Source organism: Sceloporus occidentalis, unplaced genomic scaffold (genome assembly GCF_023333645.1).
Source record: "Sceloporus occidentalis isolate IW3139 unplaced genomic scaffold, rSceOcc1.0.p SCAF_6, whole genome shotgun sequence".
NCBI classification, from domain to species: Eukaryota; Metazoa; Chordata; class Lepidosauria; order Squamata; family Phrynosomatidae; genus Sceloporus; species Sceloporus occidentalis.
Genome location: NW_028316986.1, coordinates 33,311,134 through 33,337,628, shown reverse-complemented (window position 1 = coordinate 33,337,628; position 26,495 = coordinate 33,311,134). Strand labels below are relative to the sequence as shown.

Genomic DNA, 26,495 nt, shown 5'->3' with positions numbered 1-26,495 from the left:
TAACCTCTCTAGCAAGTCTGAGTTCATTCTGCACTTTAGCTTTTCTGACTTTACCCCTACTCATGACTACTGTTTCTTTGAATTCCTTTTTTGTGATTTCCCCCCTTTTCCATTTCATATACATGTTCCATTTAAAATTTAGCTCAGTTGAAAGTTCCTTAGTCATCCATCCTGGTTTCTTGAGACACCTCCCATTTTTCTTTCTCACTGGAACTGTTTGAAACTGTGCCTTCAGTATCTCCCTTTTGAGAAACTCCCATCCATCCTGAACTCCCTTCTCTTTTAGTATTTCTGACCATGTGATCACCCTCAATACTTCTCTAAGTTTACTGAAATCCACTCTCCTAAAGTCTAGAATGCGTGTCTGACTATGCCTAGCTTCTCCTTTTCATTGTATAACAAACTCCAGGAGAACATGGTCACTTCTACCTAATGATCCCACCACTTGTACCCCATTAACTAAGTCTTCTTTGTTGGTTAGGATCAGATCTAAAAACCCCTTGTTGCCTCTTCCACCTTTCGGACAATGAAATTGTCTTTAAGGCAAGTGAGGAATTTGCTAGACCTTGAAGGTTTTGCTGAGTTTGAATTCCAGCAAATATCAGGATAGTTGAAGTCACCCATCACGACTACATCCCTCCTTTCTGAGTGTGTAGTCATCTGTTCTAGAAAGGCATCATCCAATTCCTCCATCTGACTGGCGGGTCTGTAGTAGACTCCCATCATAATATCCTTCTTGTTTCCCTCCCCTTTAATTTTTATCCAGATGCTCTCCACCTGGCTTCCATGATTGATGTCCTGGATCTCTTCACTGGTGTAAATATCTCTGACATATAGTGCTATTCCTCCTCCTTTCCTGTTTGGCCCATTTCTCTTTAAAAAGATTATACCCCTCTATTTCTACATTTCACGTATGAGATTCATCCCACAAGGTTTCAGTGATGCCTATTATATCATATTTGCTTTGTTGTACTAGGAGTTCAAGTTCATCTTGCTTATTTCCCATGCTCTGTGCATTAGTGTAGAGACATCGCAGACCATGGGTCCCCTTTCCTTGCTGCCTGTGCAAGTTTTTTGCCCCCCATTGTTGGGTCCTTGCACTATTTGTCTTGTTTCCTCTGTGTCAGTTTGACTATTTTCTCCAGCCCTTTTGCCTTCTTTAATATTGTCTCCTTCCTCCACGAAACTCAGTTTAAAGCCCCCCTGATCAAATTCTTGAGACTGTTGGCAAAAACATTTCTTCCAACTGGGGTGAGATGCAACCTGTCCATTGCAAGAAGTCCCTCCTCATGGAACCGCAGCCCATGCTCGAAGAATCCAAATTGATCTCGCCGACACAATCTGCGGAGTCAGTTGTTCATATCCGCTATTTTCCTCTCTCTTCCTGGACCATGCCCTTCAACTGGCAGAAGAGACAAGATGACAACTTGTGCATCCATTTCTTTCAGTTTCCTACCAAGCGCCTCGTAATCCCTTTTGATGTTCTGCAGGCTGTGTCTTGCAGTATCATTGGTTCCCACATGGACCAAAAGGAAGGGGTATTGGTCAGTAGGCTTGACCAGTCTTGTCAGCCTCTCTGTCACATCACAGATCTTTGCCTTGGGGAGACAACACACCTCTCGAGACATCTTGTCAGGCCTACAAATCACTGCTTCTGTACCCCTCAGCAAGGAGTCCCCACTATGACCACACGCCTCCTCCAAGGCTTAGCAGCGACTGTTACCTCAGGTGGGACTCTCAGGCTCCCCTGCTCTGTCCCTGAAGTCTGTCCATGCTGCTCTTCCTCATCCTCCTTGATAAGGGAAAGAGCCTCGAATTGATTCTCTAGCTGCAAGCTCTCAGAACAATCCCTTCTTGGCCTACTTCTCTGTGTGACATTCCTCCAGCTGTCTGCCTCCTGTGTATGTGAAGTGACCTCCTCTGCCCCAGCAACTTCCTCTGTGTGGCACTCATCCAAGATGTGTTGGTTCTGTTCTGTCCAGGAAATCATCTTGCTCCCTGATGTGCTGAAGAGTAGCTACTCTGGACTCCAGCTGCTGTACTTTCTCCTCCAAGAGTGCTACCAACTTGCACTTGGTGCATGTGAAGTTCTCCACTTCTGTAGGTATGTACAAATGAATACTTGAGTACTTTTTCAGCATGCTCTGTTCTCCTTCCCTCCAATGGTGTAGCAAGCTGGAACTTGTTCCTCAACAGCAGAACAATTAACTTGCAGTAAACACATCTGATAATGATTTTGTACTTGTGTCTTGGTAACTGCAAGACATTGATTGTCTTCTGAATACTAAATGGAGGCTTTCAGCCAAATGTCATTAAGAGGAGTTGGACTCTTCTATATTATTAGCACTCGTGAACTTACACACACACATATTTGATGAGTCTGTTGGCAAAAATTTAATTATGGATTGATCCATGCACTCATGGATCCTTATAAACAAGATATTTTAAAATATCTCTTTACTCGTTTGTTTTCACAGAAATCCTATGCAATAGCCAAAATGAGAGGAACTAGATACAAACCAGAAAGGCAGCTTGATATCTAGTTCCTCTTTTCTCTTCCTATAGCATGCACTCATTAAACCCATGCCATGGCATTGTCACATCATGCATTTCCTTCCCCCTCTCCTGCCCCTGCAGTCAACTGATGTGGAGTAGGGGCAGAGAAATATACAACATGATATCAGACCAAACCTTCCATTACTGTATAATCCCAAGCAGATGCAGTGTTGCAATCTGGGTTAGACTTTGAGGTATAAGTCTAAGAGCCCTACTCAGCTGAAAAAACCAAAGACAACATGGAGCTGGATAGTAGCATAGTAGCATCTGATGATGGTAGGACTGTAAAACTATTAAGTCCAGAGTCCAGAATTATGTAACTCCACCACTGAGCAGAAGAGAGGAACTTGGCAAATGTTTGGGGTAATGTTTAGTTACTCATTTTACAGACAGGGAACTATCGAGAAAGAGAAAGAGAGAAGCTTGACCAAGGTCATTGAACGGGTTCATGTTATCATGAACCAAACCAGACTTTGGACTCTGCTCTTCCACATCCTAATCTCAGTTCATTGACTCGTGCTGTCTAGCATTCCCAGTGAAATACAGCACCCATTTTCCAGTGTCATTGTAGAGAGCTATCACTTAAAAGACAAGATAGTTGTCAAGAATTTTAAAATGCATTTTTTAAAAAGAAACAGTTGGAGTGAAGGAGAAAGAGTTGTTGAACTGACTTGGGAGAATGAATATGGCTTTCAACAAAGTTGGTTTTGAAACCGTCCTGTGTGATGACTGTGTTCATAATTTAATAATTAATAATTTGTTTTATTTATATACCGCTATTCCAAAGATCATAGCGGTGAACAGCAAGTAGGCTAATTAGCAAGTAAGCTAATTTGCCCCCAACAGTCTGGGTACTCATTTTAGCGACCTTGGAAGGATGCAAGCCTGAGTCGAGCTTGGGCCCTTTTGCTGGTCTTGAACTCGCAACCTTGTGGTTTTGAGTGAATGGCTGCAGTACAGGCATTTAACCACTGCGCCACCAGGGCTCCTAGGATAATAACTAAAAGCTCATCAGATTTGAGGGGCAGAGAAGTGGGTAGCATTCCAGTACTTTCTTTACTCCCATGCCATCTTTTTATCCATCACTGAATTAAACACTAATATCATTTCAACAGATATTTATATAGAACATTTTCCCACCTGAAAGAAACAGCAATCTGGGGATATGAATTGATTGGGAAAATACTAGAAAGGGGGAGAGAATTAGGTACTTCTTTCTCTCGTCACAGATTTCCTTCCTGTATAACATGTAGTTTGGCCACAAGACACAAAAAAATACTGGTTAAAAATAAGTTAAACATTGACAGCCAACTATTGGCACCAAACAAACCATTAACCGAGAGATCCCCATTACCCAGTATTAATGAGATGCTGTAATGTATTTGAAATGCAAATATTCATTATAATATGTGGGTGCGTAAATAGGGAAAGAAACAACCAATTAAGACTGTTAAGTCATCTTGTATGACAAAAATGGGGAAACTTTTGCCCTGGTGTCTAGACCTCTTTATAGAATGTAACATGTGCAGTATAAAACAAGAGAATGAGCATACAAGTATGAGTACAAAAGCTTTATAAAAATCAGTGTTGCAGGACACAATGCTGAAGCCTAAGGTTGTATTCCAAAACAGTCATTTAGATGCAAGTATACTAACCATATGTGCAGCTGAAGCTTTCTTTGAAGTATTCATTAACAGCATTATCAATTTACTTACCTGTCTCTTAGGAAGCTGCCTTATACCATGTCTGACCTATTTGGCTTTGTCAGAGTTGTTGCCTGGAGACTTCCTGGCTCTGCCTGGCTTGACTGGTAACTTGGCCACACTTCTTGTTGTGTGCCTTCAAGTTGCTTTTGACTTATGGCAACCCTATGGTGAACCTATCACAAGGCCTTCTTGGCAAGATTTGTTCAGAGGGGGTTTGCCCTTGCCTTCCTCAGAGGGTGGGGGAACATGACTTACCCAAGGTCAGCCAGTGTGTTTCTATATACATAAAAAGGGAGACATTTTAGTAAAATTATGACAAAAGAAGGTGGGGTGTAGTCTGCACATGTCAATTTATTAATGTAGATTCAAATTTAGAAATAATAAAATAGAAATAGAAATAAGCATATAAATAGAGATAAACTGCATCGCACTTGAGTAATTGGATGACAATCCAGAGTCCCACTCTTTCTCCAGAAGGTTGTCTGACTGCTGATGGACAACTTCAAAGCTTCTGCTCTTTCTTCTAAAGTTATTTCTGAACAATCTTTAAGCCTGACTTTGACTGGACAGACCTCAAAGAGAGGCTATTCATACCTTCCAACTGTCCCAGTTTGGAACAGACAGTCCTGTAATCCTCTGTCTTCTCACTTTTTCAGCTGCTATAGAAATGTCTCAGTTTCTTACTATTTCCCCCACTATCCCCCTTTATAATAAATTAAGTAGAAGGATAGGATGAGAGGGGATGGAACCATGTCCTTCCCTGTAAGCTGAAGCAAAAGCAAACTTCTGTAACCACTCCTAGCTTTATGATATTTCACATTAATAACTTTTTGCTTGGCCACACCTATCCCAGCCTTCATCTGTGAAATGCTGGATGCTTTCAAATAGATGAGCGTCGTCTGTAAAGGACTGCCATTCAGCTACTTGGAGATGTCAGGAACTGAACCTGACACTTACATATGAAACACATTTAGTCCACTCCACAGCTACAATAGTTCTGCTTTTCCTGCATTAATTACATTGGATTGTGGCTGGTGTTTCTGCTAAGAGTATTTCAAGTTTCTGACACTAAAACCAATACAAACAAATCTTCATGTGGGAGACAGACAATCATGAGGCCTCTCTGATGTTCCCTCACCCACACTTATTCATCGCAATTTCCCTCTTGCCATTCTTACCAGACTGTGCTCATTTTCCTTGGCTATATCCTGAGCTAGTTCTCCCAAAACACATCTCAGACTGGTCCCCTGATCCCCTGGGGCCTCTTATTCTGAAGTTACAAAGACCATGTTGCTAGTATAGGCAGATGTCCTGCTAAATTACTCTCATAAGATGATACTCCTTTCTTGAATTACAGTCTAGCATTAGAACCATTCTTTCTTTAAATTATAATACTTTGGAGCTCACAAAGACAGATGTAACCAAACAGCCATATATTGTGGGTGGCCTGCTGGGTACGTAACATCGGTGGACTTGTAGTGACTGCTAGGTAGCAAAAGCAGTAAATTGATCAAGCCTTTAGTCAGATGTGTTTATCTTGGTGGATAGATCAGCTGATATCTTTTTGGTTATACTCATATAACCAAGTGTTCCACCCAATGTCTCCTTTTGCCCAAAGAACAGAAATTCAGCATATGCAGTAGTGGTTCTTTTTCCTTTCTATTGTGACTACAGTGGGATTCCCATTTTGCATTATGTGACTAACATGGTTGGACCTTTATTATAATAAATTGTTCTACTTAATGTTTTGACAAGCACTGTGTGCTAATAAACACTTCAGTGTCATGTCTGCTTTAAAGCATCTGTAAATTACCATCTGGATTACACAGTGATGCAGCCTTCCTCAGCCTGCAGTAAACAGAGCATAACAATGTGTGCAACTGTTAGTTTTAATGAGAAATTTAATACCCATAGGATCTCCTAAATAATTCAGCTACCACCACTGGCATATGAAAAACTTGACATCACACAATGGACACCTCATGGAAATGATGAATGGCTTTTATATCTAATTCTGCTGTCCTGATACAGAAAGTAGACAAAATATTGAAAGTACTTCATCGGTCTCATCTCAAGGTCTATGTGACAAAGGACATGTTCCTGTGGAGTATTAGAGAGCTCCAAAAGATAGTCAAACAGTGATTGTAGAGCAACACATCCAGTTTGTGAGTGTAATCAAACAGTGATTGTAGAGCAACACATCCAGTTTGTGAGTGTATCAGCACAAGGCCAAATCCCTGAAATGTACTATGGTTTCTGGATGATGTTAAACTCTCACTGAAGGCACAGATTCACAGTTTGGTGCACTTTTGGATTCAATCCTGAACCTGGAAGCTCAGATTTCTGTGGTGACCAGATGTACACTGGCACATTTAAGGCTTGCGTGCTAGCTGGACCCATTCCTAGAGATGTCTGATCTGGTTGTGATGATGCATGCCTTAATTATGACCTATTTGGATTACTGTTGAGAGCCAGTGTGGCATAGCAGTTTGAGTGTTGGACTATGACTCTGGAGACCAGGGTTCGATTCCCACTTAGCCATGAAACCCACTGGGTGACCTTGCATGCTTTCAGCCTCAGGGGAAGGCAATGGCAAACTTTATCTGAACATGTCTTGCCAAGAAAACCACATGGTCGGGTTGCCTTAGGGTTGCCCTACATTGGAAATGACTTGAAGGCACACAACACACACACACACACACACACACACAACACACTCTATATGGGGCTGCCTTTGAAAAGTGTTTGAAAACTTCAGTTGCTGCAAATAGTCACAGCCAGACTATTGTCTAGAGCTACAGAGGTCCTTCTACATTCACTGGGGTTAGTGGTGAAGGACCCCTGTGAATGTGGGAAAATCACAAATAAAAACAACAACACTATTCTTTTTACCTAAGAGAACACTTCTCTAGAAATCTCCAGGTCCTCCAGTACAACTCTATGGTCAATATCTGCCTGATAGTGATCATAGAATCATGTTGGAGGACATACAAATGCCTAGAGAAGTGTTTTCTCTAGGCACTTCTAGGCTCTCCAGCACAGGTCTATGGTCAACTTCTGGCAGAGTTGTCTTGGAGGACCTAGAAAAAAGTGTATATAATCAGATCCACAAAAGTCAAAGCTGCAAATGTGGAGGGCCAACTCTAGTTGCAATTCCCTGTTACAACAGCTCAAAGTCTGTTTCCAGTTACAATTCAAAGTGCTGGTTATATAATACCTATATGGCTCAGATTCAAGCTATCTAAAGGATCACGTTCTTCCATACAAGCTTGTTCGTGTTTGGAGAACTGCAGGGAAAATCATTCTGTTTCTCCAATATAATAGGTACATCGGGTAGGGATACAGGAGAGGGTCGTGGTGGCTGCTCTGAGGCTTTGGAACTGAGAGCAGCAAGCAAAGATTTTTTGACTTCAACAGGAACTGACTATTCATGGGGGGAAAGCTTGTAATAACATGCTCTATTCTCTATATTTCTTGTCCTTTAAATTACATTTAATTCTATTGATAGCTTAGTCATATTTTAACTTGTACCTTTTAGTGATGTACATTTTATCTGTGTCTGCTTTAACTGTTGTAAATTGCATTGAGTCGCAGGGGTGGAAAATTGTGGAATACAATTAAAGAAACAAAATAATAATCAAAATAATTCTATACGTATCTAATATGAGGTGGTGATATGTAGAACACACTGCATAATCCAGACCTTGAGAGTACAAGTTTATGGTGTTTTGTGATGCCCTCTAAACCCAGTCTCTTGTTTTAAATTATTTAAATTACCCAGAGATCCTTTTGATATGGGGCATGGTAAAAATATTTTAATAAATAAATAATAAATAAATCTCAAATGTGAAGATAGTTTGTTGGAAGAAGACTTGACAAATGGCTACAAAGTCCTTTGCTGTGCCACATATAGAATGATGTAGACTTGATTAAAAAAAACAAACCAAAATAAAATTTAAGAGTCGAGGGAAAAAATGTGGTCCACATTTTTGGAATTGTCTGATGGTCAAACTAAGGCTGCTGACATGCTGCAGAATTAATGCAGTTTGACACGGCTTTATTATGGAGTCCTGACTATTATGGAGTCCTGACTATGTGACAAATGTTGCTGTCCTTGAGCAAGCAAGGATCACTAGCATTGAGGCCATGCTATTGAGGACGCAGCTGCGCTGGGCAGGACACATTTCTAGGATGAAGGACCATCGCCTCCCAAAAATAGTATTCTACGGTGAACTCGCCACAGGTCAGCATAAGAGGGGTGCTCCAAAGAAGAGATATAAGGACTCCCTGAAACAACATCTCAGGTTCGGCCAAATTGATCACCAACAATGGTCCGCCCTGGCCTCGCATCGGGAGGCATGGAAACACACTATCCAGGATGCTGCAGCCTTTTTTGAAAGTAGAGAAACAACAATGCAGAAAGAACCACAACCCGGAAACATCACCCAAGGAGACTTTCTGCTGTGCCTTCTGCAACTGGACTTGTTTATCTCGGATTGGCCTTTTTAGTCATCAACGCGCTTGTAAAAAGCGTGGGATGAGTCCTTCCTGAATCTTCGTTCGCGAAGTAAAGCCAGATTATGGAGTCCTAGGATCTGTAGTTTGTTGTGACACCAGAGCTCTCTGGCAGAGAAGGTGAAAAGTTTCACAAAACTACAAATCCTAGAACTCCATAGCACAGATGCAGCCAAAATCTGTGACAGATTGTGTAAAATATTAGATGTAACTTTCTCTATTCCCTCTCCTTTCCTTTGGTTCTTTTGCTCCCCATTTTTTTTTATCTTTTGAGCAGTCCTTTTTGTTTGTGTGTTGTTGTTTTTTAAATTGTGGCTGAATTATATATTGCAGAGTCACTCTTAGTTATGATTATACAGAGAGGATGGAACAGAGTAAAATGGAGGAACTGGGAGTAGGAGAGAATTATCATTGGTATCCTTGTGCTGCATTTAAAAAAGACAGTAACAACTTTTAATTAAGTGCTAACAATTCAATCCTAAACATTTTTTCATAACTAATTGTAGTCTGAGTTTAGGTACTAAACATTTGAAACTGCTTAGAATGAATTGGAACTTGGTATAGCTTTGTACTGGCAAGCCAGATTTAGCTTATATGAGCCACTCTGATTCTGCTCTGTCTTCTGGTAATGCCCTAATGCAATGTTTTCTAGCTTTTGAAACACACATCCTGACATTACTGTGGTATTTCAAGAGGAAACAAGTGAGTCATACAGTATAATTCCATACAGTTCTGCTAAAAAGAAGTCGTAAAGAGTTCAACAGGACTTACTTTCCTTATATGTAGGCTCGTGTGACCATACATTTTGAGCTGTATTGTGAACATGCACATCACACGTGCACACCCGTGTTTGTCTGTGTAGCGGCTCACATCCCCTTATGATTAAGAGAAGGACAATTAATTATGCCAAATAAATAAATATACACATATCTGGAATAAAGTACTGCAAACAGGCTAGATAAGGAAGACAGACCATGGTCTTCCTCTCCCATGTGGCTGAGTCCAAAAATTTTTGGGTCATCATAAGTAAAACAACTTGAAAGCACACAACAACAACAACAATAGAAACAGTTAAGCAATAATAAAGACATTTTTTTTTTACAAATATATAAAAAAACAGGATCATATTACAGGAGTAAAATCATTATTGCTGAGGAATATATTCCCAAGTTCCTTTAAAAGAACAAAGGTACCTGTACTTCATTATTGTGAGCTGCTTTGTGTGCTTTTTGTTGGAAAGGCAAGGCAGAAATCAAATAAATATAAACAGGATCACTTCTACTAACCATTTACTTTTTAAATGAAATTAATGAGCAAAGCTCCTATCTTTGATGTGGGATGAATATATTAAAATACTTATATTTCAGTGGTATCTGTTTTTGGATATCATCTTAGATAACAAATAGTCCCAGACTACAAATGTGGTTTGAACCATCACACTGGCTCAAAAGAGATTTGTAGCTAGGGACAATTTCTTATTGTTGTTGTTGTGTAACTTCAAGTTGTTTCTGACTTATAGCAACCGTAAGGGGAACCTACCAATGGGTTTTCTTGGCACGTTTCTTCAGAGGAGTTTTGCCATTGACATCCTCTGAGGCGGAGAGTATTTTATAGTGTGGTGTTTTATCATTTACTTTTTCTTGTATATGTTCTGATGTACTACCCTTTGGCGGAAAGGGCGTTCTAAATAAACATTGTTGTTGTCGTTATTATTATTTGCTATAGGGCCATTATTCATCATCATCATCATCATCTACTATAAGGCCATTGCTGTTCTTCTTGTTGTTATTATTAATAACTATAGGGCTATTATTATTATTTGCTATAGTGCCATTAGTATTATCTACTATAGGGTCATTATTATTATTATTATTATATCTACTATAGGGCCATTATTATTATTATCTACAGTACTTTAGAATCATTATTCAAATCTTCGAATCCAGACTGTGAGAAAGGGAAATGCCTCTTTTTTTTTTAATGCCCAATGATTGTGTTTTAGTTGAGGGATAGGGATGGAATTTTAGTTTGTATAGGTTTGTATTATTATCCATGTGTTTATGTAAATTGTTTATGTATTTTATGTACTTAACTTTTTATCTCCCTAGTGTAGATTTGATTATTGTTAATTGGTTATATGTTGTTATGCTTTGTATTGTATTTTGTATAATTTATATTTTTTTCTTTTCTTTTTTATCTTGGTACTATGTTATGTTTGTTATTTGAGTTTATTTAATATTGCTTGGTGTAATTTTGTTTAATGTTTAATTATTTTATTTTATTTATTATGGCATTTATTTAATGATGGGTGTATTTTAGTTAAGGGATCAGGGATGGAATTTTAGTTTGTATACGTTATGTACTGTTTAGGTAATTTATTTATTTGTTTATGTTAATCATTTATGTGTATGTATTTTTTGTAATTTTGTAAACCTCTTTGATCTTATTGGAAAGGTGGTAAATAAATACATTTATTATTATTATTATTATTGTTATTGTCATCCACTATGGGGCCATTATTATTGTTATTATCTACTATAGGGTTATTGTTGTGATTATTTACTATATATAGGACCATTATTATTATATTATTACCTACTACAGGGTTGTTATTATTATTATCATTTACTATAGGATCATTATTATTAATAATAACTGTAGGACTATTATTATTTACTATAGGACCATTATTATTATTAATATTAATAACCACTATAGGGCCGTCATCATTATCCATTACAGGGCCATGATGATGATTAAGAGTAACTTTAGGGCCATCATCATCATCATCTACTATAGGGCCATTATTATTATTATTAATATTAATAATAATTATAGGACCATTGTCATCATCATCATCATGATCATCTACTAAAGGGCCATGATGATTAAAAAGAAGAAGAAGATGAAGAACTATAGGCCCATCGCCATCAACATGATCATCTACTATTGGGCCATGATGATGATGAAGAAGAACTACAGGGCCATCGCCATGGTCATCTACTATTGGGCCATGATGATGATGAGAATGAATACCTACAGGGCCATCATCATCATCATCATCATCATCATCATCATCATCATCTACTATTGGGCCATGATGATGATGATGAAGCATAACTACAGGGCCACCACCACCACCACCACCACCACCACCATCATCATCTACTGTAGGGCCATGAGGATAATGATGATGATGAAGAATACCTATTATTATTATTATTATTATTATTATTGTGGCTGAAGAGGGGGCTATAAATACTGACATAAATATGAGCCCGATAAGGCCAAGCCGCCTTGACCAAGGCCTCCTCTCGCACTGGGCGCCCCCTCAGTTCTGAGGGCCGCCATCCTCCTCGTCCTCCCAGAGAGGGAGCCCAGGAGGAGGAGGAGGAGGAGGCGGAGGCGGGCGGGCGGGTGGCGGCCTAGCGAGGCCCTGCCCTCCTTCTCCTTCTCCTTCTGCTGCTCCGCCGCCGCCGCGTCCGGGGGCTTGGCTGAGGGCCTGGCGGGCGGAGTGAGGGGCCGAGGCGGCGGCTGAGGCTGAGGCTGAGGCTGAGGAGGCCTGGTTGCCTCGTTAGAGGGAGCTCTCGGCGCTTGCTGCAGTGAGGCAGGGACCCTTCGCTTCCTGCACCTTTCCTGGAAGAGGAGAAGGGGAAGAGGGAGCCCCGGCCCACCCGTTTCCCCGGAGGAGCGCCTTCGCCGCCGCCGCCGCCGCCGCCGCCGCCATGAAGCCCTCCTCCAGCTCTTCAGGGCCGGCCTGGGGAAGGAGGACGCCGGCCGCCGGTCGGAGGTAGGCAGAGGGAGGGAGGGAGCCTTCTCTGCTCCCCCTGGGCGCCCTTCCCTTCCTCCTTCCCTCCATTTCTGAGCCCCTCCTTCCCTAGCGATGATGGGGGTCTCCTTCCCCCTTTTCCAAGACAGGGACCCAACTGGCGCTTCTTTTAAGGCTGCCCCTTGCCTTCCCGCCCACAAGGAAGAAGAATTGGGTCCCCATTCCCAGCATTGTGGGCTGAAGATGGGCAGATGGCCCCCACAACAACCCCCCCCCGGCCCCATAAATGCCCCTGGGAGCCTGCTCTTGGGAAAGGACCCTGTTTGGGGGCTTGTTTTTGAGGAGACGCTGGTGTCCTTGAGAGGAGAAGCCCTGGATGGGAAGGAGGAGAAGGGAGGAGGGTTACAGGGAGTATTATGTGGGGTGTCCCCCACCCCAAACCCTGGTTTGGCTTATGCTATTCTGTATTATATCTAAGTGCTTGTCTCTGGATGCTCTTTGCTATAGTTCATCAATCAGTACAGGATGAGAAACCAGAAAGAGAAACCAGTCTAGAATAGAATAGGAAAAGTGTGCTTGTCTTTGCTATAGTTCTTCAATATAGGATGATAAACCTGGAAGAGAAACCAGTAAGAGAGGCCAGTATCAAGGGCAACTAACAACAAAAGGACAGAAAAATAGGCTTGTCTCTGCCTGTCCTTTGCTATAGTTCTTCAATATAGGATGAGGAGAAACCAGTATGAGGAGGAACTAGTATGGGAATATCGTAACAGTAGAATAGAATAGAATAAAGTATCTGCTATGGTTCTTCAATATGGTAAAAGAAACCAGTAAGAGAAACCAATATAGCCCTATGCTATAGTTACACAATATAGTTTTTCATTATAGTATGAGAAACCAGTATAGAATAGAATAAGTGTGCATGTCTGTTCCTGCCCTTGGCTATAGTTCTTCAATAGAATAAGAGAAACCAGTACAGTATATCCCTTCAATACAGGACGAGAAACCAGTATAGTCTTTTACTATAGTTCTCCTCCCCACTGCCTTCAAGTGGGTGCCCCCATTTGAGTTCTGGAGGCATAGACCCACTCTATTATTTTGTCCTTGAATTTATCCCCCCCCCCCCTATTTTGGTACCATCCAGGGGTCCTCTTTTCTTCTGGTGATGAGGATCCCCTTCTCTTCATGGGTTTTGGGGTCACTCTTGCTGCTACTCAGGGTCTTGGTTCATAGTCTCCAGTCATGTCTTTTTCGTTGTCCTTGGGAAAAAATCCTTTCCTCCCCATCCCACTTACTCCAAGGGAAGAAAGATAGCAGCCCATCTCTTTCCCCTTTTAAAAAAAGATGTCTCCAAGCTTTAACTCCAAGAATCTTCACCCTAAATTGGGAAGGATGCTGACTTGTCCTGAGTTCTTGATAAGGCATACCGGAAGAAAATGGTAAACTGGTGTGAGAAACCAGTGAGAGGAACCAATATTGAAATATCACATCGATAGCATAGCATGGAAAAAAGTATGCGTGTCTCTGCCTGCCCTTTGCTATAGTTCTTAAATATAGGATGCGAAACCAGTAAGAGAAACCAGTATAGCCCTTTGCTATGGTTCTTCAATTTAGGATGAGAAAACAGTAAGAGGAACTAATACAGCCTTTTGCTGTAGTTCTTCACTAAAGTATGAAAAACCAGTAAGAGGAACCAATATAGCCCTTTGCTGTAGTTCTTCAGTGCAGCATGAGAAACCAGTAAGAGGAAGCAGTATGGAAATATCATGACAAATAGAACAGAAAAATGTATGCGTGACTCTGCCTGTTCTTTACTATAGTTCATCATTGGGGTGGAGAGCTCTTCATGCCCCCTTGCAAATGCTTACTGCCTCTTCAAAGAGGAAGGGCTGTGAAAGTTTAGGGTACCCTCACCCCATGACACCCCAAATAGCCCTTGGAGGGAAAAGCTAAGGTCGCCCCCCAGCTTAGGGGGAGCCCTCGTCTTCCTCATCTTCCTCCAGCCTTGTGTATTCCAGCACCCCAACAGGTATGGGAGTCAGTCAGTCAGCTGGGCTGCTTTCTCCTCTGTTGTCCTTTGGCACTGTGAGGGTGCCTCATCCTTCTCAGCCATTCACCTAACCAAATGGCTGGAAGGCACTGGGGGAGAGAGGGAGATACACTCACCATGGACATGGTGACCAGTTGTCCTAACTGCAAAGAACGACAAGGCATCTCAAAATGTAGGACATGAAGCTAAAAATACTAATAGAAATAAAAAAAGGTCATGCTTTTAATCATGCTCACAATGGAGGACATTTGGGAATTCCTCCTGGGCAGAAGGTTGAAATGGAGGACATGTCCTGGAAAAGGAGGATGTCTGGTCACCCTTCCTGTGGGGGCTGGGGGTAAAAGAGGGTGCAACAGGCCCCAAAAGCCATTTTGGGAGTTGGTGATCGATTTAGCCACATGCTGGGGACAAATCTTTTTGACAGTGTGGTGGCCCCTTCTTCCTTGGCTCTCACCCACTGCTGGTTTTTCTCCCTCTCAGTGAGCAGCCAAGGGAATAAGGAGCCGGCACCAGGGGTTCTCAGCTCGTTCCGTGTGGGGCCAGGCCAGCCACCTCCGTGTCCATGAGACCGCCATCTTCCCGCCACCACTGCCGCCACCTTCACCAGCAGCCACCTATCAGGGCGCACGCCTCTGCTGGGCCCAGTTCTTCTGGCCCTCCTGTTGCCTTTCCTCTGCGTAGCAGAAGGTGAGTAATCACAGGAGCCCCAGTGGCTAAATTGGGCTTTGGTGGTTCCACCATGCCCCCCCCTTCTCTTGCCTAAGGACCTCCCAGGCTTTCCACAGACCCTTTTTTCTTGTTGATATCCTTTTTATGCTTTTGCTTCTAAATTGGTCCGGAATAAACACACACCGATATTATGAATGTTTGCTGATATAGTATGGGTAAGTCACACACTCTCAGCCTCAGAGAATGGCAATGGCACCTCCCCTCTGAAGAAACTTGCCTTTCCCTACCTTCATATGGTGGTGGTTGTGTGCCTTCAAGTTGTTTCAGATTTATGATGACCCTAAAGCAAACCAGTGCTGCCTAGTGGTTTGAATGTTGGATTTCTACTCTGGAGACCAGGGGTTGGTTCACCACTAGGCCATGAAATCCACTGGGTGACCTTGGGAAACTCACACTCTCTCAGCCTCAGTGGATGGCAGTAGCAAAACTCCTCTGAAGAAACTTGCCAGGAAAAACTCAAGATAGGGTCACCATAAGTTGAAAGTGACTTGAAAGCACACAACAACAACAAGCTTAGAAGTTAGTCCCATTGAATTCAATGGGACCTACTGCCCGATAAGGGGGTCTGTGGGATTTGAATCTTCCCCTTTTTGCATTCTGTTTGGTGTCAGAGATTTTTTTTAACCATGTTAATTTCCCTCCCTTCATTTTTGTTCAAAATCCACAAAAAAGTGATTCCTTTATTGATCCAACAAAAATGCACATTACACATGTTGCAAGCGTTTGAATCTCCACTGGCTTCTTCATCAGGCAAATGTGTTAAAAATCATACAGAAGAAAAAAAATTACAATGTTAGTCATAGCCCTATGTTTGGTATGTTGTTGTTTCCCTCAGTTAAGATGTTATGGAAGGGTATTCATTTTTGTTGTTGTGTGCCTTCAAGCTGTTTCGAACATATTGTGAACCTAAGGTGAATCAGCATGGCATAGTGGTTTGAATGTTGGACTTGGACTATGGAGACAAGGGTTTGATTCTTCCATGGCCATGAAACCCACTGGGTGACCTTGGGAAAGTCGCATGCTCTCAGCCTTGGAGGAAGGGAATGGGAAACCTCATCTGAACCAATTTTGCCAAGAAAACCTCATGATAGGTTTGCCCTAAGTTGGAAACAAGAAACACACCAACAACAAAGGCGAACCTATCAGGCATTTTCTGGGGTTGAGAGGGTATGACTTGCCCAAGGTCACCCAACAGGTTTTCATGGCCAAGGGGGGAATTGAATTCCCATCTTCAGAATCTTAAGCTAGATCTCCCTTCATTTATCCCTGCTTTTCCCCACTGACTGTCATCTAATATATTATATTCCATTTATTTTCCTCTTGTAAACTGAAAGTTGGAGAGCTGGTTTTTCTTATTTAATATCTTTCTCTGAGGTTTACCACATATTGTTGCTGAGAGGCATAACAAATGTAGCTACAGCTTGTGTAGTTCCCCTTCAGACAGCCACCCACACTAACTACAGTGTGTTTGTGGCAGGGAACTGTCTAATTAAAAATAATAATTTAAGCCACTCTGATAGCCTTTAGGGCTGAAGGGCGGGGTATAAATACTATAAATAAATAAATAGATAGATAGATAAATAAATAAATAAATAAAATTATCTACAGATTGGGAAGGAGGGGAGATGGGGGGGGAAGAGAAAAAGAAATGGCAGCACTTTTAAGATTGGTTTATTTTCACATGAGTTTTTTGTGGATATAAACCCATTTCAGATCCAGTACAGCGTAATTATAAATGTTCAGGTATGAAACATATTTACACAGTTGTAGGAGTGGGATGGAATGGAAGAAGTCTTGGATTTGCAACAGACATTTCTCAAAGTACAATACCCACCTAAGGAGATGAAGAAACAAATTGACAAGACAAGATTAATATCCAGGAACCTTTTACTAGAATCATAGAATCATAGAGTTGGAAGAGACCACAAGGGCCATCCAGTCCAACCTCCTGCCATGCAGGAAATCACAATCAAAGTGTACCCAACAGATGGCCATCCAGCCTCTGTTTAAAGACCTCCAAGGAAGGAGACTTCACTGTACTATAAGACAGACCAAAACCACAAAATGAATGGAAACTCCTAGTGGTCACCTATAATACCCAGCTGACACCACTCAATACAGACACATCATGAAAGAACTACGTACAGCCAACTCTGGAGATTAACACAGCCCTTGCACAAGCTCTGGGAGGCAGGCCTTTATTGGCTTATAGACAGCCTCCAATTCTTAGACAACTACTCCTGACAGGATACATAACATGCGTGGTAATATCAAGACAGAATGCTGCCCCAAAACCACATGCCAGCTGTATCCACACATTTACTCTGGGAGCAATATTACAAGGGCAAATAACATAACTCACAACAGGTACTTGCTCTTTCTCCAATATGATATATGCCACCAATTTCCCTCTGCTCTCAACATTGGACAAACAGTTTCTATACAAGAGGATTAAGGGATGCAAATGACAATACTCAAAAACCAATAGCAGAACATAACATTCATGGACATATGGTAACTGATTTACAGGTTGCAGTCCTTGGTCAAGGAAATTACAAAGCAAAGAGAAACTGTTGAATTGGTGAACTGGGTTATATTCACAAATTCCAGTCCATAGCAGAGGTATAAACAATGGCATCATGGCACACTACTGTATCACATTATGCAGTCATTTGAATATTTAGCTTTTGCATATTTCTGGATCCTATTACCTTCCATCCCACTCACACAACTGTATAAATAAATATGCTTTATACCTGAGCATTTATTATCACTCTGCCCTGCATTTAGAGAAGTGGGTTTATATCGATGAAAGCTCATGTGAAAATAAAAACTAGTTAGTCTTGAAGCTGCTGACACATTTCTTTTCCTTTTCCTTGGCTTTTTCCCTCCCCACTTTCCTTTTTCCTTTTTATGTTGCCAGAGACTATCACAGCTTCTTCTTTGAAATCTACAGGTTGGGTGATTTTTTTTTGTCAGTGTTTTAAAAAGGAAAATTATCATTATATTATATTCTGTGTAACTGATCTAGGTAGACATGCTCAGACTCATCTGTCATACATCTGGAGAGGAAAAACAGATATGACTGTATGAAGGATATGTGTGAAACTCTTGTCAGAAGGGGGAAAATCCATGCTAAGGCCACCCAGTGCTTGCAAAAACCACAACCATTTATTTGTAGCAAAGTTTTGTTGGCTATCAGCAATCAAAAAGTTGTGTTCTTTATGTTGATTATTTTCTCTCTTTCTTCTATAGGAAAAGACTACAGACTCCTGTGTGAAGAGAATGGCTGTGACTTTAGAACAAGCCCAAAGGGCAGGCTATATATTTCTGAAAGCACTCTTAAGATTTGGCTTCATGGTTGCTAATAACCTTGTCGCTATTCCATCCTACGTCCTGTATTTAATAGTACTGCAACCTCTCCGATTGTTGGATAGTAAACGATTCTGGTATATTGAAGGAGTGTTATTTAAATGGCTTTTAGCTATGGTGGCGTCCTGGGGCTGGTGGGCAGGATATACAGGTAAGAGCTATTCACTTTTGTAATGAAATATATATATGTATATATAGACAGGAATAAATCTCTAACCTAAAACTCAGTGCCTTTATTGAGAATAATCAAAATCCACAAAATATCCACGTTTGTAGTTCTCCAGAATTATGTATTTGAAACATTGATATGAGTGGATGTTTTGTTTATTCCTATGCAGTTATATGCCTTGTTTGTAGAATAACATAACTCAAGACTCCAAGTCTGTGCACATTTTTACATTATTTAAAATGATATAAAACATTTTAGGAAAGCTAACAAAATCTGTCCAAAAGAGTGAACTTTCTGACCAGCAAAAAAAATAATATAAAAATCCAAATTTATACAGTGTTATTTTGAAACTTAATATACAGAAATGTGAATAATCAAAACGGTTCCTAAAGCTATTGTTTTATTTTGCTCTATAAGGTTGAATGTTAAACAATTAATGTAAAAGAAAGAAAAGGGGTGCACCTGCTGCTGGGAATTTCTCCATCCTAGGTTGTGTTTTGTGATTGTAGCACTATGGTGGAATATTGAGAACTGTGTGTATATGTATGAAATCTGATAAATGTTGTCATTTATTTATGAATGCTAACAGTCCTGGATGTTATTGTTACAGCACTGCTGGTGTGCTATGTTGGCAATAGGAATGGCAACGAGAGGAAAAAATTTGTGGGCACAACAAGCATGGAAAGGGTTAGGAACGGAAGAAATAGGCTGCCCAGGGGTGGAAGATTTTTTTCTGCTGTATGACACCCACAAAAATGCAGTTAGCTTAGTGCATCAATCAGATTCCACTTTGTGAATAACTATATAAGTGTTTATGTGAAAGTCAACATTTATTAGATTTCAGACAGTAGCTGGGATCTTACTGTAGCATTATGTTAGTGTAATGATCACACTGATGCTTTTAGTTTCTGCCTCACTGCACAGGGAGGCGAGGTCAGGAGCAGAGGGCTGCCTTCTCTGTACCACCTGTTTCTCATATGCCTAGTGTAATGGTGCCCAAGTAATATGGATCTTGGACAGTTGTTTCTGCCACAGGAAAAGCAGTTACCCAAGTCACCCTATAATATACTGGCTTAAATTTGTGGTCAACTCCCTCCCCCCCTCCCAACTAAAGCCAACCATTTGAGAAGAGCAGCTTATGTTGGCAACCTTTTCCTCCTATCATTGCCCTTCTTTTCCTAACTATCATTTGAAGTATGGCCTTGATGGCATTTAGTAACCAGGAAGCTGTTTTCTTTGCTACTTGTGGCCAAAGTAGGCAATAAGATGTCAGCCAGTGTCAGAGAGAAATCTGTAGACATATTCATGGCTGCTAACAATCAATGTTGTGTAAGTCTATAAAATAAGGAAGTAGTTTTTTTTCAAAATAGTTCAGTTCATACATTTATCAGTGGCATTAGTGAACTGAATTATGTTAAGAAGATAATATTTGCAATTTCTCAAAAAGCTTCTTTTTTAGATTGAGGGTCTTACAATTTTTTTCTGGGGTTGGGAGAGGGCTTCTCTCATTTTTTTGTTGATGGAGAGGCTAATTCAAGGGCATAACGTAAAAGACCAGGTATATAATCTCATTGAATTGAGTCAGTACAGAATCTTCATCTAGAGTATCTCCAGCAATCCAACCTTTACAGCTGCCTAAAGACCCCCTCCATCCCTCTACGTCATTGGTTCCATTGTCAAAATACTCTTACCATTAAGAAGTTTGTTCTCATGTTCAACTGAAATCTACCCTCCTGTAACTTAAAACCATTAGACCTGGTTTTGCTCTTTGGGGCAGAAGAAGAAAAAAACATGCCCTCTCTTTTATGTGACAACCCTTTAGGTATTTAAAGAGTGCAATCTTGTCATCCCGACGAGCTCCGCACAGCCTCATCCCTTGATGGATTTAAGAGGATGCTAAAAACTTTCCTTTTCCGTCAAGCTTTCCCCCCTATGAGTTGATGTTTTATTATCTGTTTTTAGATTGTTATTTGATGTTTTAACGCTGTTTTTTGCTGTTTTTATACTGTCTTTTAACGTGTACACTGCTATGATCTTGAAAAAGGAATAGCGGTATATAAGAATAAAGTATTATTATTATTATTATTATTATTATTATTATTATTATCCCTGAAGTCTCCTCTTCACCAAGCTGAACATGCCAACTCTTTCAATTTTTCTTCATATGTTTTCCCCCCTTTCCTCTTATTATCCTTGTTACTCTTTTTTGAACGCACAGTAACTTGTCCGTATCCTTCTTAAAATGAGGCACCCAGAACTGATCACAGTACTCAAAATGAGGCCTGCCTAGTGCAGAATATGATGGGACTAATACTGCTCTTGACATCATTGCTGCTGGGCCATATTCAATTTACGATCAACAATAATTCCAAGGTCCTTTTTACATGTATCTACTGCTAGGCCAAGTATTCCCCCATCTTATACTTGTGGATTTGAGTTTTGTGGCTCACATGTAGAATTTTGCATTTGTCTTTGTTGAATTTCATTATGTTAGTTCAAGCCCAGTTTTCTAGTTTATCAAGATCCTTTTGAATTTTGTTTTAACACAAGTGTTAACTACCTCTCCCAGTTTTATATCATCCACAAATTTGATAAAGATCACTGCTACCCCATATCTAAGGCCCCATACAGGCAGGCCAAAATAAAGCTGTTTTGGGTCACTTTGGAGGTATGCTGTTTAAATGATGCATGCGTCCTAAGAGTCTGGAGGCCGTGCCAAAGCCACGATCCAGTCCTAAGGACTGGAGTGCAGCTTTGGCACAGCATACCTCCAAAGTGACTCCAAGCAGCTTTATTTTGGCAGTCTGTGTGGGGCCTAAGTTACTGAAAAAAATGCTGAAGAGTGTCAGTTTCAAGAAAGAAACCTATAGCACTCTTTCCTCCCGTCTGAAGTGCAGTCGTTGATGATGACTCCCTGAACATGGTTTTCCAACGAATGATGGAGCCATCTGACTGTGTTTCTGTCTATTTCACATTTAATCAGTTTGCAAATCAAAATATTATGGAAGACTTTATCAAATTCTTCATTGAAATTCAGATCTCTTGGTTATACAGTTTTTGTATGCATTAAATATTCACTGGTTTAATAGTAGAGATTTGTGGGGGTTTTTTAATCTTTTTTTTTTAACAAGTAATTTTTGTTTAACTATTGAATTTCTAAGTTTCAAATTACATGGCTGTTCTTGCTTCCCATCCTGGCTTTTTGTGGGAATATACAGGGCAATACAGTGTGTTGCACCCGTCAAGCCTTTATATATTTGGAAGAAGAGATAGTGTTTTTGTCTGTATAAGTTACTGTGTCAATTTTAAATTGTGTTTACTGCAGTTCTGCAGTTAATATGTTGAATTTAAGTTTGGAGAGACCTGTCTCTCCAAACTTCATCATCAGGCCAAGTGGTACAAAAAGAAAAGGATGGAAGTGGAAATGACCCCAAAAGTTAGGCTAGATTTTATGACCATGAGGTCTGCTGTTTAGACTTTTGCTAAATATAAAGTTGTTGTTTTGGGCTTTTAATTCATTTCTGACTTAAGGCCACTCTATCATTGTTGTTTTCTTGGCAAGATTTGTTCAGAGAGGGTTTTCTTTTGCCTTTTTCTGAGACGGAGAAAGTGTGATTTGTCCAATGTTATCTTGTGGGCTTCCATGGCTGAGCAGGAATTTTAACCCTGGTTTCTAGTCTAACACTCAAACCACTGCATCATGCCTGCTCTCCTCAAAAGAAGACTACAGAGTAAACAGATTAGTTACTGGTAGATGTAGCATGTTTCAGATTACATTTAGCGCCAGTCCAGTCAAAAATCCACCAAACAGTGATACCTTTATTGGCCAACCAAAATGTACAATATATATTTTGCAAGCTTTTGAAGCTTCACTGGCTCCTTTATCAGGCAAGGTGTTACAAACAAAACAGGAGGAAAAAAATGAAGATGTTAGTCATAGGCCTGCATTTTGCTGTTCTGTTCTTAGATAAGCTAGTAAAGAGGGGCATATTTCGCAGGCTGGACCCTCCTCCTTTTGGCCATGTAGCAACCGGGAGATTTTCATGGGGTGATCCTGATTTCTGAAAATGTGAAGATTGGCTGTTTCATGCCTTGGTGGACAGACTAGGGTCCAAAACACACTGCAGAAATAATCCAGTTTGACACCATTTTAACTGCCCTTGCTAATTGCTAGGGAATCCTGAGAATTGTAGTTTGTTGTGGCATCAGTGCTCTCTGGCAGAGAAGGGTAAATGTCTCACAAAAATACAGTTCTCAGAATTCCCCAGCATTGAGCTAGGCCAGTTAAAGCAGTCTCAAACTGGATTATTTCTGCAGTATGTTTTTGACCTAGGTTCCCAGGAAGATAGAAGTAAAAAGAAACATGACAGGGAAAGGAGGGGAGTAATTTTTGGTGATGCAGTAGGTTAAAAAGCCTACTGTTGTTGGCCCTCCATGTTTACGGCTTTGAGTTTTGCGGATCTGATTATTAATTGATTTGATTAATATGTTGTCTTTAAGAATCTCTAGATCCTCAAGCGTGACTCTGGTCAACTTCCATCAAAAACCGTGCTTGAAGACCTAGAAATTCTTAGAGAGAACCCTTCTCTAGGCATTTGTAGGTCCTTCAGCACAATTTCATGGTCAACTTCTGGCAGATGTTGACCACAGAATCATCCTGGATGACCTAGAGATTTTTAGAGAGGTGTTATTTCAGGTAAAAAATAGGGTTTTTTTTTAGTTTGCAGATTTTCCACTTTCACAGGGGTCCTGTGTCCCTAACCCTAGTGAATGTTGAGGATCCATTGTAATATTATTGTAATATTATCTACAGTTCATTCTGCACTGAAATTGATCTGCATCTATTGCTGAAAGTAACTATTGTATATTAACGTTTATGCAAATCCTACAATAAACTTTTTTAAAAAAGCCAATAGAAGCCAAATTGTGTAATTTTACCTAGTGAATCACAGAGTCGTAGAATCATGAGTTGGAATAAACCGTAAGGACCATCCTCTCTAACTCCCTGCCATTCAGTAATACAGAATCAAAGCACTCCCAGCAGATGGCCATCTAGGCTCTGTTTGTCCTTCTCTTGGGAGTGCTTTGATTGTGTATTCCCACATGGAAGGGTTTGGCCTTTGTGGTCTTTTTCAACTCTCTGATTCAGTAGGTAAAATTAAACAGTTTAACTTCTACTGGCTTTTTAATTAACTGCGTCACAAAAATTTAACCCTTTCTACCCCTGTAAAAATACTTTTTAGTGGTTGGAAAGAACTGAGCCCTCAAAATGGAAAGTCCCTCTTCACGTTATATATGGTAATTTCTGAGGCACATGAAAACAAAGGTCCAAAATACACTGCAGAAATAATCCAGTTTGAGACTCTTTTAACTGCCTTTGCTCAATGCTGGGGAACTGTAATTTTGTGAGACATTTAGCCTTCTCTGTCAGAGAGCTCTGGTGCCACAATAAACTACAATTCCCAGGATTCTCCAGCATTAAGACAGGGCAGGTAAAGCGGTCTCAAACCGGATTATTTCTGCAGTGTGTTTGGACCAATGTAGCTGTGAGAGAAAACTCTTTTAAGTTCTCTGAACATTTTCTTCAGATTAAGTGGTATGAAAAGCAAAGGAAAAACCTGTCCTCAGCATGTTTTGAAGGAAATATTCCATTGATTCTGGCAAAGTTTACTTCCTCACGATATACTTTGAATTTTAGTTATTATCAATATAGGTCTGCATTCCAGACATAATGTTTTGTTTCTTGGTGAAATACATTTAAGAGCAGTTGCCTTTTTAAGTAATGTCCTTTTGGGTACATTTCATGAGCTTTTCTGAAATGATTATATTTAGCTGGAATCTTTAAGAAGAGCTCTTGAGTGTGAGGCCATTCTTGTTTTGGTCGTTCTCATGGAAAGATGCACATGGTATCTTAAGTGAATGTAAACTTTAAATTGCAGTGTAAATTCAGTTTTTCTTTTGCCTTCTCTTCCTGATGAGTAACATTAACAGAAGTCAAACAGCTTGAGAGTGGCTCAGAGGTGTCACTCCAGTATGACAGAGAACCCACTTTCTATTTGGCTTCCTAAGTATTGCAATGCTTCAGAAGTGCTGTCTCTGTTGCAGTTTGGATTATTCAGACAGTGTTTGTTTTCAGGTTGTAATTTTAAAAGGTTGCTACGGTACTTAAAACCACTCTCTATAGTATAAATAGTTTGAGACTTCTATTTGATGTATTTGTACATAACAAGGGAAAATATTTCAGCAAGAAAAGAAGAATCTTTTTACTTTTAGCTATGTGAAGCAAGTTGACTAGAAAAAATGTTGAGGTGAATGATCCTATTCTTTACACGGAGGACTTAATACGTGCAAACCTTCAAGCCAGTTGTTCATAATGACTTAAAGTAGCAGCTGGCAGCTCTCATGTTAGTAGGATGGTGAGTCTGGTTTGGGTTTCAGTCTGAAATTTAAAGGGGCTAATGTGTTGAGCCTGTTTTGGGAGTAGTATCATGGAAAAGTATTTAAAACTGCCACTGATGAGAAATGGTTGCTAGTGGTTTCAGGTTTATTTATTTAGAATCTTATTTCTTTTGACTCCGAGACAGTGTGGTTTCTTCTCTTTATTACTTGAAATATCTTCTTGTCATAATCTATTTATTGTATGTTTTGAAATGGTGACAGGTATATGGGTATTGCTTTGTGGCTATCTTGAATTTTTTTATGGTTTGGAATTCTTTATAGTATATACTTGAACCATTTGACCTAACAATAGAATTAACAATGGAACAATGCTAACAGCTTGGCTGCACTGTCTGTAGAAAAAAATGAGTATAAGACGTTATAACAAGTATCAATGCTATTTTTGTATAGAACATTGTTCAAAGAAAGGTGAATTACAGTTTTTTTCTTCCCAGTTTCCCTTCAGTAATCATTATACTGAATATTTCATGTAACTATAATAGTTGTAATAGATAAATGTCTACTGAAAAGAAAAGTCCCTTAATGTAGAGAAGATAATTGTCAGTGTTTATGATATTAAAATTGTATGAAAATCCTGTCCCTTTCCCCCTAAGAGAATGACACTACTTTTTCTGTGATTTTAGAAAGAGGCCCCAAAATGTAAATTGCTCCTTTTGCTTTGCGTTTGTATCATGTGCTTTACAGTTATGTCATCTACTGACAACTTCTGAAGCATTTGACTTCAGTTCTTCAGGTGTCAATATTTATTCACAGCTGTGTGCTAATACAGGTTGGGGCTGTGATGAAGAGTTCAGATGGCTGATCTCTCATCTGTATTTTCTGTCAGTGACAAATGACACTTCAGGGGGTTGTGTGAACAGGTTATGTGATACAGTGCTTAACTGGCTTCCTTTAGTTGAACATTTCTACTTGCCAGTTAATATGTGTTTCATTTTTAAACATTATCCAGCAGTGGAAAGAGGATGTTCTCATGTGCCAGTATAATTCTTCTGTTAGCTTCTGTTATTCATTTGTGTTTTGTGAAGTTGAAGGCTTTCATGGCCAGCATCCATAGATTTTTGTGGGTTTTTCGGGCTATGGGACCATGTTCTAGAAGAGTTTCTTCCTGACGTTTTGCCAGCATCTGTGGCTGGCATCTTCATTTGTGTTTTGTTTTTGTATTTTCAAACC

General features: G+C 40.1%; 1 protein-coding gene across 1 annotated transcript in view; it reads left to right on the top strand.

Annotated features, from left to right (window-relative positions):
* Positions 1 to 12,281: 12,281 nt before the first annotated feature.
* Positions 12,282 to 26,495, top strand: part of LOC149310588 (acyl-CoA:lysophosphatidylglycerol acyltransferase 1-like) — a 90,544-nt gene continuing 76,330 nt past the window's right edge. The window contains exons 1-3 of the mRNA XM_089529257.1: positions 12,282 to 12,567; positions 15,077 to 15,283; positions 18,581 to 18,848. Of these exons, the coding sequence (XP_089385383.1) occupies positions 18,611 to 18,848 (238 nt within the window). The 5' untranslated portion in view covers positions 12,282 to 12,567; positions 15,077 to 15,283; positions 18,581 to 18,610. The remainder of the gene's footprint in view (positions 12,568 to 15,076; positions 15,284 to 18,580; positions 18,849 to 26,495) is intronic.